Here is a 16,514-nt window from a genome sequence, read left to right as displayed (position 1 = left end):
TTTAATCAGGAAAGGATCTTTGTTATTTCAGTGAGTTTCCAGGCCCCACCCAATCTTCTGCCTACATAGATCTTTTCCCTTTGCTCTGTCTAACTCTACAGCCTCACTCAAACCACGTTTCCTCGCTATTTCTCTCCTTTGCCCGTCCCTAGCCTTCCTATTTCTCTCCCCATCATCTCTTTTGACTAGCCAGACCTCCATGGCAGCCATGATATGATGTGCCACATCCCCCATAGAAGCCATTTTGTGGTGGTGCCCACAGCAGTTTCTCAAATGTACCCATGAGTCCCCAAAAGGATGGGGACTTCTGATATACACTATCCTCAGATCTCCTTGGGGTGGGGTGGGGTGGGGGAAGTAATACACTTATGATCTACCAACCACCTGAGAACAGCACTGCCCAATTCAATGCGGTGTAGTATTTTGACTACTAGAACCGTCCAGAGGTGTTGAGCTACAACTCCCATCATTCCCAGCCAGCCTATTGGTTGGGGATATTGGGATTTGTACTCCACACCTGGAGGGCACCAGGAAGGGGAAAGTTGGGTTAGACTAGCGGTCTAAAACCAGGGAGACCCAGATTCAAACAACCCACCACGACTCTAACTGGGTAACCTTGGTAGATACCATTTCTCATCCAGGGGGGTGGTGGTGATGATGATGATGATTTTAAGGGAGGAGTTAGCGTGTGCACCACCACCCGGATCTGCTTCGAAGAAAGGCGGGATTTGAGCATAAATATTGTACCCCTAAAAGTGGGGGATCGGGGGTGTGTGGCCATTTATGGCCCACCCCTCCCCTTCACGTCCCCTCAGGAATCCCCCGAGAACGTCCCTTCAGGTGCGAAGCAAGGGGCGGCCGAGAGAGCGCGAGCGCGAGCGGGGCTGCGCGCTCGAGGCCGCCTCCGCCTCCGCCTCCTCGGCTTCACATGACCGGCGCCGGGGCGGCCCAGCCCGGCTTCCCTCCCTCCCTCCCTCCCCGTCTCCGAGGCCTGCAGCTGACGGAGCCGAGGCGACGCGGCCGTCATGGCGGCGCACCTGAACTCGGGCCGGGTCAACCTGATGGCCCTGCGGGAGGCCGGCCGCAAGGAGCTGCGCGAGTTCCTCGACAAGTGCGCCGGCTCCAAGGTGAGCTCGGGGGAGGCGAAGGCCGCAGGCCGCGGCAGGCAGGCAGGCAGGCCGGCAGGCCTCCCCCTTCCCCTCCCCCTTCCCCTCCGCCTCCTCAGGGGCGCCCCTGACAGGCTCCGGCCGCGCTGCCCTGCGAGTCAACGGCCCAGCTCATCCCGCGGACTGACTCCCGAGTCAACCCAGGACCCCCACTGCCCCCCCCCCCCGGCCCTTCTGCTGAGCTTCTGTCCGCCGGAGCCGCCCTTGCTGCTCTCCACCACTTCCCCTCAGAGAAGGCCTCCCTGTCCCCTCCGGCAGCTGCCCTCTCAGCCCTACATCCCGGCCCTTGGCGGCCTGCGGGGGGACGGGGCGCTTTCTCACGTGGGGGCCTTGGAGGGAACTTGCGGGTGGGGGGTCGAGAACTCTGGGTTGTTGCCACGTGTGAATCCGGGCACAGCGTGACGTGCAGCGCTGCCCCCGTCTGCCCCTCTCCTCTGTGCTGAATTGCCAGAGGCTGAGTTCGGACGAGCCGGTTTCCCATTCTGTTCCTCTTCCCCACCCCCAGTTGATTAGCGTGTCGTCTGAACTCAACCGGAGTCTTCCCTCCTCCCCGTGTCGCTCCTGGATCTTGCCGCCTCACGGATGCTTTGCTTCCCCTTCTTTAGGCCATTGTGTGGGATGAGTATCTTACGGGGCCGTTTGGACTGATTGCACAATATTCACTTTTAAAGGTAGGGGCTTCTTTTTTCGAAAGGCTGTTTTTGGAAAAGCTGATGTGCTTCATAAATAGTGTGTTTGCTTTGCTCTGTTCCTATGGAAATAGCACAAAGACAGAGAGTGTTACCATGAAGGGACGGAGATGCCCTCTGTGTGTGGGGGGCTGGGGGGGGAGGCAGGTAGGCAAAACAAATTTGCCTACCTGCCCCACCACACAGTACTTATGCTTATGATTTTATATGCTGTAAATTGTCCTAGTTTTATTTTAAGAGAAGCAGCAAGCATGTGTTTTAAAAAAGGCCTGAGAAAGAGAAAGAGCAAAATTCTGTAATTACTGAAGACTTACTGCTAATGAACGCAATCTGCTGTGAATTGAAAGGGATGGGAGTTATACCAATGCACAGGAAGAATGGGGCATTATGCTATGCAGTCAAGATTTGGAAATATGAGTTTTATGCAAAGTGGGATGAAAAAATTACTACTGGTGTCCTGATTTATCCGAATTCTTTTATTAGGCCAACTCAAAAGGTCACCAAATTCTGTGCAAGCTTTTGAGTTCTCCAGAACTCTTTATCAGGCACCATAATGCCTTTATGATGATGATAGGGATTTTGGAATTCTTGTTTTGACCAACAGGGCTACTTTAGCTTTTTGTGTGACCTGATTTAGGCCGTAATCACAGGCAGTCTCCCCAGTTAAACATCACATTTAAGAAAAATAAGGACAGCTACTCCCAGCAGTAGTCAGAAAGCCTCAGTTGTTTCAGACTTTTCTGAAAGCAACTTCCAGAGAGTAGAATAAGATTGCATATTATTTTCATGTAACTTTTTTGTTTCCTTCCAGGAACATGAGGTGGAGAAAATGTTCACCCTCAAAGCAGGCCGCCTTCCGCATGCTGATGTCAAGAATATTATTTTCTTTGTCAGACCAAGGCTAGAGCTCATGGATATAATTGCTGAAAATGTGCTCAGGTACATATTGGTTTTCAACTCCAGCTGAAAATCCTTTCCTCTCAGATGCAAAATAGATGCGATGATGGCATAACCCAATTCCGGTTATGCTGCATTGAGCGGAGAGTTGGACTTGATGGCCTTAGAGGCCCCTTCCAACTCTACTATTCTATGATTCTATGAATTGTTGTGAAGTAGAGGGGTGGTGGTGGTGGTAGTAGAGGCAGGGAGCCTGACCCCTGCTCCCCCCATCAAAAATAAAAACATTGTCCTCAGCTGTTTTTCTACTGGTGTGGTTGACGTACAGTCTTGGGGCTCCACTTGCAGAGAAAAGCAGCTGGGGAGAATTGTTTCCCCCCCCCCCCCGCCCCCATTACAGCTTTATAAGGAGACAGCACCAACTCACATGACATGTAGGCCGGCTGCTGTCAAGTCAAGCTTGATCCTTCAGTGACGGAGGTGGCACCAAAGAGCCTCTTGCTGAAGCAGGAAAGAGCCGCCCACGCACTCAGCCCTTCCCATACAAGAGCCCGAGGGGCTCTCAAAGAGAGATCAGAACCTCATGAGCCTAGCTAAAATCAGACTATGTGACTTTGCATATTTTAAAATAAAAAGCATCTGAGCAGAATCTTCAGACATTCTGGTTTTGCTTTTTCTTGCATTGATTGATAAGTCTAGTCCTTTTCTAAAGTGACACACCTTATGAATTTGGGTCAGAATATTGAAGGCTGGTCTGTTGGTTTGATCTGGTAGTTCTTCTTTCTCTCAAACACTCTCCTTGTCCCTTTCCAGTGAAGACAGAATCCGTGGTCCACAGAGGGATTTCCACATCTTATTCGTGCCACGTCGCAGCTTGTTGTGCGAGCAGCGGCTGAACGATCAGGGAGTCCTGAGCTCCTTCCTTCTTCGAGAGGAGTACAGCCTGGACCTCATTCCGTTTGATGGAGATCTGTTATCCATGGAGTCTGAAAGTGCCTTTAAAGTCAGTATTTAGTTTCTTTGCGTGGATAGTATAGAGTGAGGTGTCTTTCCAAATTGAGCCCCTGATAAGGGCTGTTCTAAACGTGCCAGTTGCATCCCAGTGTTCCCTTAGTGCGCAATGACTTTGGCCTCCTCTTAATTTGAGGTCTAGAGTAGAACCATGTGTTAAGATCTGTTTCAGTGGCCCTTCATTGGGCGCCCCCACTGTCAAGATATTAACAACCAGGGAAAGGCCCTTTGCAGTGGTGGCTCTCCAATTATGGGTGGTTCTCTCCAGGGCCATGTGTCGCCTGCACCTGGTTTGCTCAGCTTTGATTGCCAAGTGAAAACTTCAGCCCAGACCTTCAATATGTTGATTTTAGTGCTCCTGTCTTAGAAGACTATGTTGGTGTGTTAGCGTTTTTCTGGTCACTTCGTCTGTTTTAATATGTTTTTATAGTTCTTTTGTGATTTTATGTGTTTGTTTGTTTTTTGGACACTACTTTGAAACTTTATATTTTAAAGTGGAGTACCCATTTTAAAGATAAAATAAATAATTGTGGAAAACGTCTTCAGCACTTCGCTAGGGGCTGCTTTCCCTTTGGAGATTTTTGAACAGCAGCTAATTCTGCCTGATTGGAGGGTTGGAAGGAAGGACACAGAGGCCTGTTCCAATTCTCCAATCCTATCTGCAACTATTGCTGTTAAGCTAAGGATAACATCCGTATCCTAAGTTTCTTACTATCCTTTCCTTGTGACTTTTTTTTTAATAGGAGTGTTACTTAGAAAATGACCAGACCTGCCTTTACCACGCAGCGAAGGGACTCATGACACTTCAGGCACTTTATGGAACGATCCCACAAATCTTTGGAAAGGGAGAATGTGCACGGGTAAAGACGAACTGGATTTTCTTCCTTTATCAGTCATCTCACTCAGTCTGGCATCCTGCCTGCTGTTTTCCAGTGTCCCTGCCCCTTTGTATGGACAGTCTGAATCGCAAAGGTCTACTGGGGATGGCTCATTTCTCTGACTGTGGTTATATTCAAAGAGGCATGCTGTGGGCCTGTCTTTAACCTAAAACAAAGCCCTCCTTTGTAGCCTATCCGATGTGGGTGTGCTTAGTATATATACACACACTGTGACATGGGGAAGGGCAAGGCTGGAGATGTTGGTTGATTTGCTGCACCAATCAAACTGAACCTGCCTCTTGCCCATAACCCTAATCCAGAGATTCATCACCACTTCAGGACGTGAGAAATGCGTATTTAAAGAGGTCTAAAATGTCTGATGTGGTAGTCACAGATTGTAGCCTGGGCCGTAATCTCCTGAATGCTTCTGTCTTCAGCATGTAGCAAATATGATGATCAGGATGAAGCGGGAATTCTCCGGAAGTCAGAATGCAATTTTCCCTGTCTTTGATACCCTGTTGCTGCTCGACCGCAACGTAGACTTGATTTCGCCTCTGGCCACACAGCTAACGTATGAGGGGCTGATTGATGAAATATATGGAATTCAGAATAGTACGTAAGCAGAAATGACTGTGTTTGTAATCAGTTATCGTTTGGAAAATAGATGGCCCTGTCTTTGACTAGTTCATAAATCCTCAGTTTCTCTGTACAGTTACGTTCCTTTTTCAGCCAGTGAGGCAGATGCTCTCTTCACAGAAGGGACAACAATTCCAAGACTTGTCCAGCTTCAGCAAATACACCTTTCTCAGCTTCCCCCTCCATTTTAAAAATCATTTTCTTCCTTGATCCAGTCTCCTCTTCCTCTAGGTTCTCTCATTCTCCCTTCCCCAGGGGATTTTTTCAGTCTTCCCCTCATCTTCCCTGAGGTTTTAGGGACAGTGGGAATGACAAATACATGCCCCACTCCCACCCCTCCTCCTCACCTTTGCCTTATGCTATGGCACATTATTTTCCAAAGAGTAAGTCAGGTTCTCTAGCAGTTTTGTAACTCCCATTTATTTCACTGTGACTTAATGGATAAATATTTTTTTCTCTTTTGTTCAGTGGGATTATCTAGTCTAGAAGTCATTTCCATCCCAAAAGTAAGAGAGCGGAAAGGTTGATAGAAGGGGATAGCGTCTACTGGATTAGTTTCTCTTGGAAAGAAGCTGACACACACACCGTTTCAGGAGCGTGCTTAACATTTGCCAACAAAAGCTGATCTTTTAAAGCAGCCTTCCTCAACCTGGGGCGCTCCAGATGTGTTGGACTACAACTCCCAGAATGCCCCAGCCTGGCTGGGGCATTCTGGGAGTTGTAGTCCAACACATCTGGAGCGCCCTAGGTTGAGGAAGGCTGCTTTAAAAGATCCTGCATTACCGGTGGTTTGCTCTTTTTGTTTCCACTGTGTGCTGAAAAGGCCTCAGGGCAGCTCTCTTTCTTTGACTTGTGTTTGGGCAGCTTACGTGAAACTCCCTCCAGAGAAGTTTGCTCCCAAGAAGCAAGGGGAGGGAGGCAAGGATCTCCCCACAGAGCCCAAGAAACTGCAGCTGAATTCCGCTGAGGAGCTCTACGCAGAGATCCGAGACAAGAACTTCAACGCCGTGGGCTCCGTGCTGAGCAAGAGAGCCAAGATTATATCAGCGGCATTTGAGGTAATGGATCGTTATTTTGTCACCCTGCTTTTTAGGAGTGTAAATCGATCTGAGTTGCTCATTCATCCTTGAAGATGTTCCATGTTATATATATAAACCCTTGATGTTGGTCAGGTCAGGCCTGGGGTCTACACTTTTGTTCCAGAGCGACCCACAAGTTAAGGTTCCTGCATGCTATAGATGCCCAAGGCCATGAGTGCTGTAGAACAGAGGAGGGCAGAAGGTCTATCTCCAGATGTTTTGGACTTTAACTCCCAGAAGCTCCTACTAGCATGGACAGTAGTCAGTAAAGCTGGGAGTTGAAGTCCAAAACATCCCCACACCTGCTATAGGGATGATGAGCATCCTGTACCCAGGTGATCCAAACGCTGCACCAAGTAAAAAACACCTGGGTTTTCCAACATATATAAATTACGGGAACTGTACGAGCAAGTTGCTTGTTTTTAATGAAAGGTGAGATTCTTAGGAAGCTGAATTCTGTGTGTCTTTCTGCCCCATTGAAAGTCCAGGCCAGATGCACTTGCCTGTGGAACAAGGGACCTTGTTAAAGTTTGAGTTCCATAATTGGCACTTGCGGGAACATTCATGCTTTTACGTTGGAAGGGAAGGAGAAAGAAATGCAAGTTGTCGGATATAATAGGTGATAATGAAACAGCAGCTTGTGGGTAGCAGAGGGCCTCTTAATGGCAGACTTCATTATTGTCTTCCTGCCTGGGCTTGCCCCTCATATAGTTTACACTTCAACCAAGTTCCGCACTTTTAAATAAATGTGTTTGGATGTGTAGTTTTTTCTTGTTGCTCTGATCGAAGCTGGGCTTAGAATATAAACTTTTGGATTATCTTTATTAATATGTCATTACGCACCTCTGGAAATCTAGTCCTTAGAGTTAAGTTCTATGATTTTCACCATGACTGAGATAACAAGATTTCTCTCTATTCAGGAAGCATTCTTAGGGGTTGTCAGAAGATCATTTCTCACATCGTTACGTTGGATCAGTTTATTTATTTAGAACCTTTATGATTTGCTTTTCCATCAAGATTCTCAAAGTGGAGAAGAGAATTTAAAAACAAACTACAAGATAAAATCACTAAAATGCAACAACAAAACAAAAGGGACAAATTATAACCATGAGAGCAAATGGTAATCACTAAAACAAACAATTGTATTGTATTCCAGTAATTGGGGTGTATGTTGTAGGCCAATGTCTTCTACTTAAATGAATTTTCTTCCCGCTCTATCTTAAGAGGCCAGTGTGAGTTACAACATACCCTGCTGGTTATATCCTTCCTAGGCTGCTCTGAAGTACATTATGCTGAGAGCCATTCTTACTTAGCTGAGGGCAGCATTCAAACCCAAATCCCTCAAGTCCCAGTCCAGCACACTATCCACTGCACCATAGTGGTCCTATTCAGACAACATGCTAAGCCATGGTTAGCCAGCTAACCTTTTGTAGCAAATGGTTAGTGAGCGTGTTTAAACCATGGTTATGTAGCCACCGTGCTCAGGAATGGTTCACACAACATGCTAATGTTTAGCTCAAAATGTTTAGCCACCACGACTTACCGTGTCGTCTGAACAGGGTCACTAGCTGCTCTTTGAACAATATAAAATTAAGAATGGAGGCTGAGTCAGTTAGATGCTGAGTTGAACTGTTTGCATTACCAGGTGGACAACTTGCCATTCATTTGGCAATTCTGGGAATCTGAATCTTGAACGGATTTTTGTGATGTGTTCATAGCAAAGGAAGAACTGGGGCATTGTGTCAGAGAAAGAGATTTCAACCATCAGCATAAAGCTGTTCTTTGTTAGCTGGAACAGTGAATATAGTATAGAATACAAATCATGGTTGTATGCTCTGTCTGTGTGCCGGGGGAATTGAATCTGAGTGCTCACTGCTGGGTTTGCTTTCTTAGGAAAGGCACCATGCTAAAACTGTTGGGGAGATCAAACAGTTTGTCTCACAGCTGCCACACATGCAAGCAGCAAGAAGCTCTTTAGCTAACCACACTTCCATTGCGGAGCTTATCAAAGACATTACTAGTGAGTATTGCAGCTATAACTTTCGTTAGCCTCTTGTATGTAATGAGGATCCATTTTTAATACATGCCATGTAAATAAGGTCCCAGCAACCAGAGCCCACCATTGATCATGCTTTTACAGCAGCCTTCCTCAACCTGGGGCGCTCCAGATGTGTTGGACTACAACTCCCAGAATGCCCCAGCCGCTGGCTGGGGCATTCTGGGAGATGCAGTCCAACACATCTGGAGCGCCCCAAGTTGAGGAAGGCTGTTTTACAGTATGTCTAAACTCACTTAACATATTGACATTTATTTCCAAATGAAACTTATTCATTTACTGTTTCTTTGTTTTTTACTTCAGCATCAGAAGACTTCTTTGATAACTTAACTGTGGAACAAGAGTTTATGTCAGGAATAGACACTGATAAGGTAGGTGAAGAGGCTCTTAAATAGTTTGTTTTATTGGCCATTAACTGTGGGAGGTGCAGCTATGTAGACCTTGTCTATGTTCCACTGTAATTTCTGCAACCTAACTTACTTAAACCTAATGTCCACAACACCAGTTGCAGGGGCCATTTTAGCCCAGATTGCTGGTGGATCAGACTGAGCATTTGGCAATCACTATTTTTAATGAACAAAAACTACAAGTAAAAAAACCCACACGAATCCATTGTGTCTGGATTCAATTTGGTGGAAAATGCTCTTGAAATCTGGGCCATGGGGTGGGAAGAAGGTTGCACATCCACTTAATGCCTTCCTACAAATTAGAGCTAAACTTTTTGTTTAGTCTTCTTCAGAATCTTGTGGTTTTGTTTGATGGCTTGTGTTTATATATTTAGGTCAACAATTACGTCGAAGATTGTATTGCGCAAAAGCACCCGTTGATCAAGATTTTACGGCTTGTTTGTCTGCAGTCTGTGTGCAACAGTGGACTGAAGCAGAAGGTCCTGGATTACTATAAGAGAGAGATTCTCCAGGTTAGTCCGATGAAAAGGCAAATAAAGGTAGCTCTTGGGAAGACCTTATGTGAAATAGCTAATCTGGTAACTCAAATGGTTAAAACTGAATATAGTCTATAATCTCTGCAGGATTGGGATGGGCCATGGTTAGTGGGAGAAAAGCTTGGTCGTCATCAACTACCAAGAAACGTCGTCGTGTTCCAGCATTGATTTATTTTGTTTGGGTGTGTGGTGTTTCAACCGACTTGTTCATTTACTGTTTAACTTTCTACTGTGCACATAACTCTAGTCCGTTAGACCTCCAGAGCAAGTGGTTTGTGGATTGAAATCTCAGGCTACAATCTGTGCACTTACTTGGGAGTAAGTCCTCTTGAACACAGTGGGAGGGTTGTGCTATCAATAAGCCAAAACCTGTTACTCCCCAAATCAGTACTTGGTTTTAGGAAATATGGGTTTTCCTTCCTTCCGTCCTAGCAGATACTGTATGTGTATCTTAAGCAGATCAACTCACAGTTCCATGTGTGATGCATAAAACACAATGCTAAAAGACAATTGTTCTCGTTACAGACGTATGGCTATGAACACATACTGACCTTAAATAACCTAGAAAAAGCTGGACTCTTGAAGGCCCAGTTAGGCAGCAGAAACAATTACCCAACAATTCGGAAAACGCTGCGCTTGTGGATGGATGATGTCAACGAACAGGTGTGTTAAGTGCCTGGTCTCTCAATTGTGATGTTTGTTGGTTTGTTTATTTATTGCATTTATATACCGCCCCATAGCCGAAGCTCTCTGGGCAGTTTACAAAAGTTAAAAACAGTAAACCGAGAGCTTCGGCTATGGGGCGGTATAAAAATGTAATAAATAAATAAATAAATAAAATAAACATTAAAACAAAAATACAAAATTTAAAAACATTCTTCTAAAAACAGCTAAGGAGTGTTGCTAAGGATGGTATGAAAGGTGGCTGTAAGGCAGCGTATCTCCTCACTGACTCTACACCCCCCCTTCCTTTCTACAGAATCCAAATGATATTTCCTATGTATACAGCGGCTATGCTCCTCTAAGTGTGCGCCTGGCACAACTGCTGGCCCGGCCGGGGTGGCGAAGCATAGAGGAAGTCTTAAAGATGCTTCCAGGCCCTCACTTTGAAGAGAGGCAGCAGTTACCAACGGGGCTTCAAAAAAAGCGTAGGTATCCTTGGACATGCCGTTTGAATTGTGATGTTGTTTCGGAGCCGTTTTTCAACACTCTCTCCCCCTGTAAACAATGCAGGTCAGCAAGGAGAAAACAGAGTCACTCTGGTATTCTTCCTGGGTGGAGTGACCTACGCTGAAATTGCAGCCCTCCGGTTTCTGTCTCAAATGGAAGATGGGGGCACAGAATATGTCATTGCAACGACTAAGCTAATCAATGGAACAAGCTGGGTTAAATCTCTGATGGAGAAGCTGGAGCCGCCACCCTTTTAGAATGAGGATCTGCACAAAGGTCAAGTGAAAAAGACATGTCACGTGCAGGTGTCTTCATAAGGAGCAGAGAAGTATACTGGCAATGGGGAATAATTGCTGCTGGATACAATGGATGAAACATATTTTTCTCTCTCTGCAGTTCTCCTGCTTTGACTGTTCAGAACTCTGCAATGAAAGAGAGAAGAATATCAGGAAACAAAATATGACAACAAGTATTACTCCTAACGTTGGTTTCGGAAAGAGAGCCACAGGACGAAACTGTCTATGGCTATGCCCCACAGTGCACCCGCTAGCATCATTCCCAGGCTTTTTAGTTTTATTTATTGTCACTTCTAATCATCCCTTTGGGGTGGACATATTCCACAATCCCATACATATCTCAGGAAGTTTTTCCTCTCCTTTCTACTGTCACCTTATTCTTAGTTCTACCCCCTTTGTGCCGTTCTTAAACTCTCTTCCCAAGCAGCGTTGTCATGTTTGTGGACCTGTCCATAATCATTCTAAAGCCACCTGCAAAGCTCCGAGTCCCACCAAAGCTAGGCTCCACAGACTTCAATATGTTTCTCAGTTTACAAGTGATTTCAGTCCCATCCCCTCTTCCATTTATATTATAGTTTCTAGCATCACTCCCCTTTCTTTTCTTCTGTATACATCCTGAGACATAAAGCAATGACTGTTTTTCACCATTTTCTGTGCCGATACAATAGACGTCTCCTTTCACTGTATTTTGTAAAAATATCTGCATCTCTCGGTTCATGTTGGTATTTCTTTAAAAGCTACCAAGACCTTGTATTGAACAAGCTTGTAAAATTAATATAATGGTGGGAAGTGGGAGAAGAGCATGGAACATTTTGGTGCACGTGGTTTACTGTTCATTTCTGAAGTCAGACAGAACTGATCAAATTAAAACTTATGTTTAGAGCGTGCTGCTGTTTTTCTGCACGTGCAAATTCAGGGAGACTAATGTTTATCATAAAGATGCAATATCAACAGTTATCTACACCGTGTATCTTATTGAACATACAGGTAAATTTCACTTTCTCTCCTTGCTGTTGCCTCCTGCTTTTCTCAATCACTACTCTTAGAGTTTTGTTTGCCCTTAACTATTAAGCTGTGTTACATTTCAAGTTCTGTCTTGTCGTCCTGAATATTCCAAAGAGAGCATTCTCATGGAGTGAACGAACCTTCTAATGCAGCATTGTTCATCAAGTCAATTTTCTTTATGCATAGAAAGATTTCCTAAAGTGACAGTATTTTTGTTGTTGCTGAAATTAAGTTAATATTTTGTGTTTTGACTTCAATAGAGTCAGGAGTTCTACTGTAAATGAACAGAAAAAATATCCCTATTTATAATCTGAGCAAAAATGGAAGCAAGCAAATAGATCTTGTTCCAACTATTAATGTACACTTTTTTTTGTATTTATTTAATAATTCACTAAGTATTTACATACTGCCTTTAAGTGCTACATGCATTCTCAAGGCAGTTGATACACTAAAATGTTTTTTTTAAAAAAATGAAATCAACAATACCCGCAATTTATACCATCTAAAACTAATAATAAAACAATGAAAAGCAGCCACATTCATTGTAAGAGAACCCAGAAGAATGGATATGTTTCAGAACAAGTACTTCTGAAAAGTTTATCTCCTATTAAGCTGTGGTTATTGAGGTAAAGAAAGCTGTGTCATTTACTGCCTGTCTTCAAAGGGACTGGGGGGTTGTTAATGCAGATTCCTAACCAGGGAGAGCTTGTATGTTTCTGGGAAAAAGCTGTTAGACTTGACCAAATCTCTGGGGAAGTAATTACACCCGAACAGGCTTCCTGAGTAGTTTGATTTTGATCTGTTTCTGGTGAAGGCCTTGCTGCTCACAAGGCTAATAATTTGATAACAAGAGCACCAGATTAAATTTAGAGTCCATTTTCCAAGCTATAATATATCTAAGCAACAACGAAAATGCAGTAGGGATACTTTAATTTGAAATAGTCAAGAAGAGGCAGGCCACATATAAAGCCCAAAATAAACATTTTAAAAGGGCAAGTAGGTGTGGTATCTGTCAGATAAAGGGTGTATACAGACATAATTTGAGTAGTAAGTCCACGGAGAAAGAACACACGCTTCATTTTGTTTAGAACAGATGAACAATCTCTTTTGGACTGAGCTCTGGGCAAACCGATTCTGTGTTCACAGCAAGAGCCATCGGTGTATAGCACCGATGGGAATCAGTGGCGTCACTAGCCCATCTCCTCCCCAATATCTTTCAAATTCTGCTTCTGTGTGTGGGGGGCCAAATAGACATGTAATAGTAAGGAATCTGCTTGGACCATGGGGGGATGAGGCAGATAGGATGTGATTCAATGGGTGCTTCTAGACGAAGCTTGAAATGTGCCGGCTCTCTGCCGCATTCGCAGAGTTTTATAAGGGGCCCAGATGTGCTCAATTTGTAAGCTTTCTGTGTTTCTTATAAGAAAAAGCAACAGTTAAGCAGGAAAAGACATAACAGCTCCTCACTGCCTTTTGATTAATCTGAAAGCACCCACTGGCCACACTGTGTTTTTCCACAGTGACTTTTGTCTTTTTTTTTCTTTCCTCAAAAAAATCAGTTAAGAAGGAAACGATGGAATAGCCACACAACGTCTTTTGATTAGTTGTGGTAGGAGCCCTTCTGCCTGGAAGCACCACAGACAAAACTGAGGGCAAAAAGGTGAAGGGAAGGAAGGGTCAATGTTGTAACTTAAAGCAACATTACCAACACAGGTCAATCACACGATTTTCTTTTAAATGGGGGATTTGTGCCTTTGGAATGCATTTGTGGTACACAAGTCCACTATTATTATTTTATAAGGAAATAATATGAAGTGCCCCTGAGCACAACATAAGTAGTCTGAAACACTGGAGCAGGGGACCGGGTATGACGTGCACCTTTACTGTATCATACCTGACTGCACACCACCACCACCACCAATACACACATACTTGTATCAATGCTGATTTTCAATTTCTATAAGGCAATCATATTTTCTGAATGTTCTTGCTGTAAATCTTATTCAGCTGTTGTACACAAAAATATGCAGTGATGTTTCTGAAAAGGAAAAACGACACAGTACATTATTTTCATGGGGGGGGGGAGAATCAGCTTATTTTTAAAGGGGGGAATCACAGCAAAAACAGCAAAGTCTTGGGGCTCCTTAAAGACCAACCAATTTATTACAGAACAACCTTTCGTAAACCAGAATTCACTTCATCATATGCAACTATAGTAATTAGAGGATGCAATTAGAAAAACATTTAACCTGGCTGCATACATTATATTTTCATGAAAAAGGAATATGGAATATTTTTGTATATACAATGAAGATGAACAAAGGAGCTGTGTATATCCTATCCAAGAACTGTTCTCTGACCACACCTAGTCCATTAGTACTTAAGTAGCCTTGTAAATACAACGTCATTGTGCCCCTGCCTCTTCAGATTGAGAGAACTGAAGAGTATCCAGCTACATCTCTGGCATTTCTACAAGCCAGACGTTCAAGAAAGAGACCAGAAACAAAAGGCAAACAAGAACTTTAAATGCCGTCATTTGTCCACGGTAAGCAGCTTCTTACCTTCAACTGTAATTAATTTGAAATAATGTAAAATAAATTTAACTCTTGTGCTAATGCTAAATCTATTGTTTTATTCTTTTTCATACACACACATATATATGATCTTGCAGGAGATAGATAAAACATGCTGCTATTGGAAATAATTAGCAACTTTTTCAAAAGAAAAATCTGATGGTAACTTTTAAAAATTATTGCAAGTGCTTGATACGCTGGAAATTCAATTACATCCCAACAGCTTTCATATTGTTTGGAAGAGAAATCATCATCTAATCTTCCAAGATTAGCTCTAGACTGATCCTGGCTTTATTTTTCTATTCTTGAGATGAAAGTGAGATTATTTATTACCTAGCCAGTTGATGAGTACCTCTTTTTAAACAAAACTTTGGTATATATAACATCATGAAAAAGGTATTATATTTATGGCTCCTCAAAACAGTAAATGCAAACATTTGCACAGTTTAATAGGGCAAACAAGCACATACTTCCTCTTACTTTCCCAAAGTTTAGGAACCCTTGCAGCTTATTCTGTTACAGAACTGGCGCATGTTGATTTGACGGAATGGATTTTTAAACATTTCCCCACTTTAACTCTGGTTATTTTTGGCAGATGTAAAGATGCAAGCCAAACAATTTGTCCTTAACCCCCAAATCATAAAAGTTTTCTGCCAGTCTGTCCATTAGATGCAATTATGACATTAAATATTAAAGCAGGCTCCCTTTGGAGGAATCGACTGCTTTGGTTAGTGCATTTAGTTGATATTAATGCACTATCAGCTCTATATCTAGAGGCTTTGTTCTCCAACTGCACAGTTCATTTCAGAGGTCTCATGCCCGCATGTGAGGCCAACCACTTGCATCACCAGGCAATTATCGTCTATGTATTTTATCGCTCGCTTGCCTGCTCTCTCTTAAGTGTGTGGCTAGATTTTGCAAACTACTTTTAACTCTGAAAGTAGTTTCACCGACCTGAAAACTGCCTTTAACAAATTTAAGCTGCAATCCATACATACTTACCTAGGAGCAAGACCCATTGAACTCAATAAAACTGTTGAGTAGACATGAATAGGATTGTGCTGTTAGAAAACTAATTGTTGATTTAAGCCGCTGTTGTTCAATTTTCCATCCCTTTTAATTCTGCCTGTTTCTCTTACAGAACAGGCGATTCCCATGCATTTCCCCCCTCCAGCTTGCAAAGCCGGAATCATGCAGGAATCGTTCGCTGTCCATTTCCTGAAGGTGCTGAAGGAACTCCTGGCTTTTGTGCTGTTCAGTTACACGGTGCTGTTAGGAGCACTACTGCTGGCTGGCTGGACCACTTATTTCCTGGTGCTTAAGTGACAGCTCATCCTGATTTTCACCTGCAGCTTACCGATCGAGACCAGACACGCTCTACGTCCAACACCCGATTAATCAACACAATGCCCCCTTTTATTCCAGAGACGTTGCAAGCATCGTATTGTGCTACCTGCTACACTAGATACAATAGACGCAAGTCATTTTTTTTTTGTTTTTTAACATAATCTCTCAGGAGCCAATATCTCAGAGGACTAATGACGCTTATCCTCTCAAATTCCTTTCGTCTTTCCTTGGGAGTACCAATATAAAAGCAAGAGCGTCTAATCAAGCTGCAACTTGTCTTTAGTCAGTCCTAGAGGCTCACAGGGTGTCTTCTTCTTCCCTACTCTCACCCTGGAGTACTCTCCTCTAACATTAACTCCTTCTTTTCACCTTTGATTTTCTTAATTTGAGAGAGTTATGATACTGCTAACACCAAGCTGCCTGGAGAAGAGTCAAACCACCATACAATTGTTATCTCGTTTGAAAAGAAGATCAATAAAACGACCTATGGATCTTGTACTGTTTTTGTTTTTTCAGACTGGGACTTGTTTTCATTAAATCCTTATTAATTGAAGAGCAGGTCTTCAGATAAGAATGTAAGAATTCATATTGCCACATCGTGTAAAATCCAAAGTAAAATATTGCAAATAATAGAGGGAATGAAGATAGATTTGGAAAGTTCTAAAACATCTTCACTACCATAAATATTTAAATGGATTAATGTAAATTACATACAATAATTATACAATATTAAGGGAAAGGTTATAGCATTTATTATCTGTTACCCAG

At 43.4% G+C, this 16,514-nt stretch overlaps 2 protein-coding genes across 2 annotated transcripts; both read left to right on the top strand.

The window, feature by feature from the left end:
* Nucleotides 1–1,014: 1,014 nt before the first annotated feature.
* On the top strand, nucleotides 1,015–11,736 carry VPS33A (VPS33A core subunit of CORVET and HOPS complexes). Its single transcript, XM_063144399.1, has 13 exons — nucleotides 1,015–1,127; nucleotides 1,772–1,837; nucleotides 2,667–2,794; nucleotides 3,566–3,755; nucleotides 4,507–4,623; nucleotides 5,079–5,253; nucleotides 6,142–6,335; nucleotides 8,250–8,376; nucleotides 8,716–8,783; nucleotides 9,194–9,331; nucleotides 9,881–10,018; nucleotides 10,335–10,503; nucleotides 10,589–11,736. The coding sequence occupies exons 1-13, from the start codon at nucleotides 1,026–1,028 to the stop codon at nucleotides 10,780–10,782; spliced, it is 1,806 nt and encodes a 601-aa protein (XP_063000469.1). The 5' UTR covers nucleotides 1,015–1,025; the 3' UTR covers nucleotides 10,783–11,736.
* A 96-nt stretch (nucleotides 11,737–11,832) lies between these two features.
* Nucleotides 11,833–16,249, top strand: LOC134410891 (uncharacterized). Its single transcript, XM_063144400.1, has 2 exons — nucleotides 11,833–14,371; nucleotides 15,541–16,249. Exons 1-2 carry the CDS (start codon nucleotides 14,353–14,355, stop codon nucleotides 15,723–15,725), a joined length of 204 nt encoding a protein of 67 aa, XP_063000470.1. The 5' UTR covers nucleotides 11,833–14,352; the 3' UTR covers nucleotides 15,726–16,249.
* The last annotated feature ends 265 nt before the right edge of the window (nucleotides 16,250–16,514 follow it).

Source organism: Elgaria multicarinata, chromosome 18 (assembly GCF_023053635.1).
Source record: "Elgaria multicarinata webbii isolate HBS135686 ecotype San Diego chromosome 18, rElgMul1.1.pri, whole genome shotgun sequence".
In the NCBI taxonomy this organism is placed as follows: domain Eukaryota; kingdom Metazoa; phylum Chordata; class Lepidosauria; order Squamata; family Anguidae; genus Elgaria; species Elgaria multicarinata.
Note: the sequence above shows the minus strand (reverse complement) of the source record. Positions and strands in the feature narration are given on the sequence as shown.

Bases quoted from the DNA above. Each gene is read 5' to 3' on its own strand.
- VPS33A (XM_063144399.1), top strand. From the start codon at position 1,026: ATGGCGGCGCACCTGAACTCGGGCCGGGTCAACCTGATGGCCCTGCGG. The intron at 6,336-8,249 runs GTAATGGATCGT...TTGCTTTCTTAG, and splicing joins TTATATCAGCGGCATTTGAG to GAAAGGCACCATGCTAAAAC. The intron at 10,504-10,588 runs GTAGGTATCCTT...TAAACAATGCAG, and splicing joins AACGGGGCTTCAAAAAAAGC to GTCAGCAAGGAGAAAACAGA.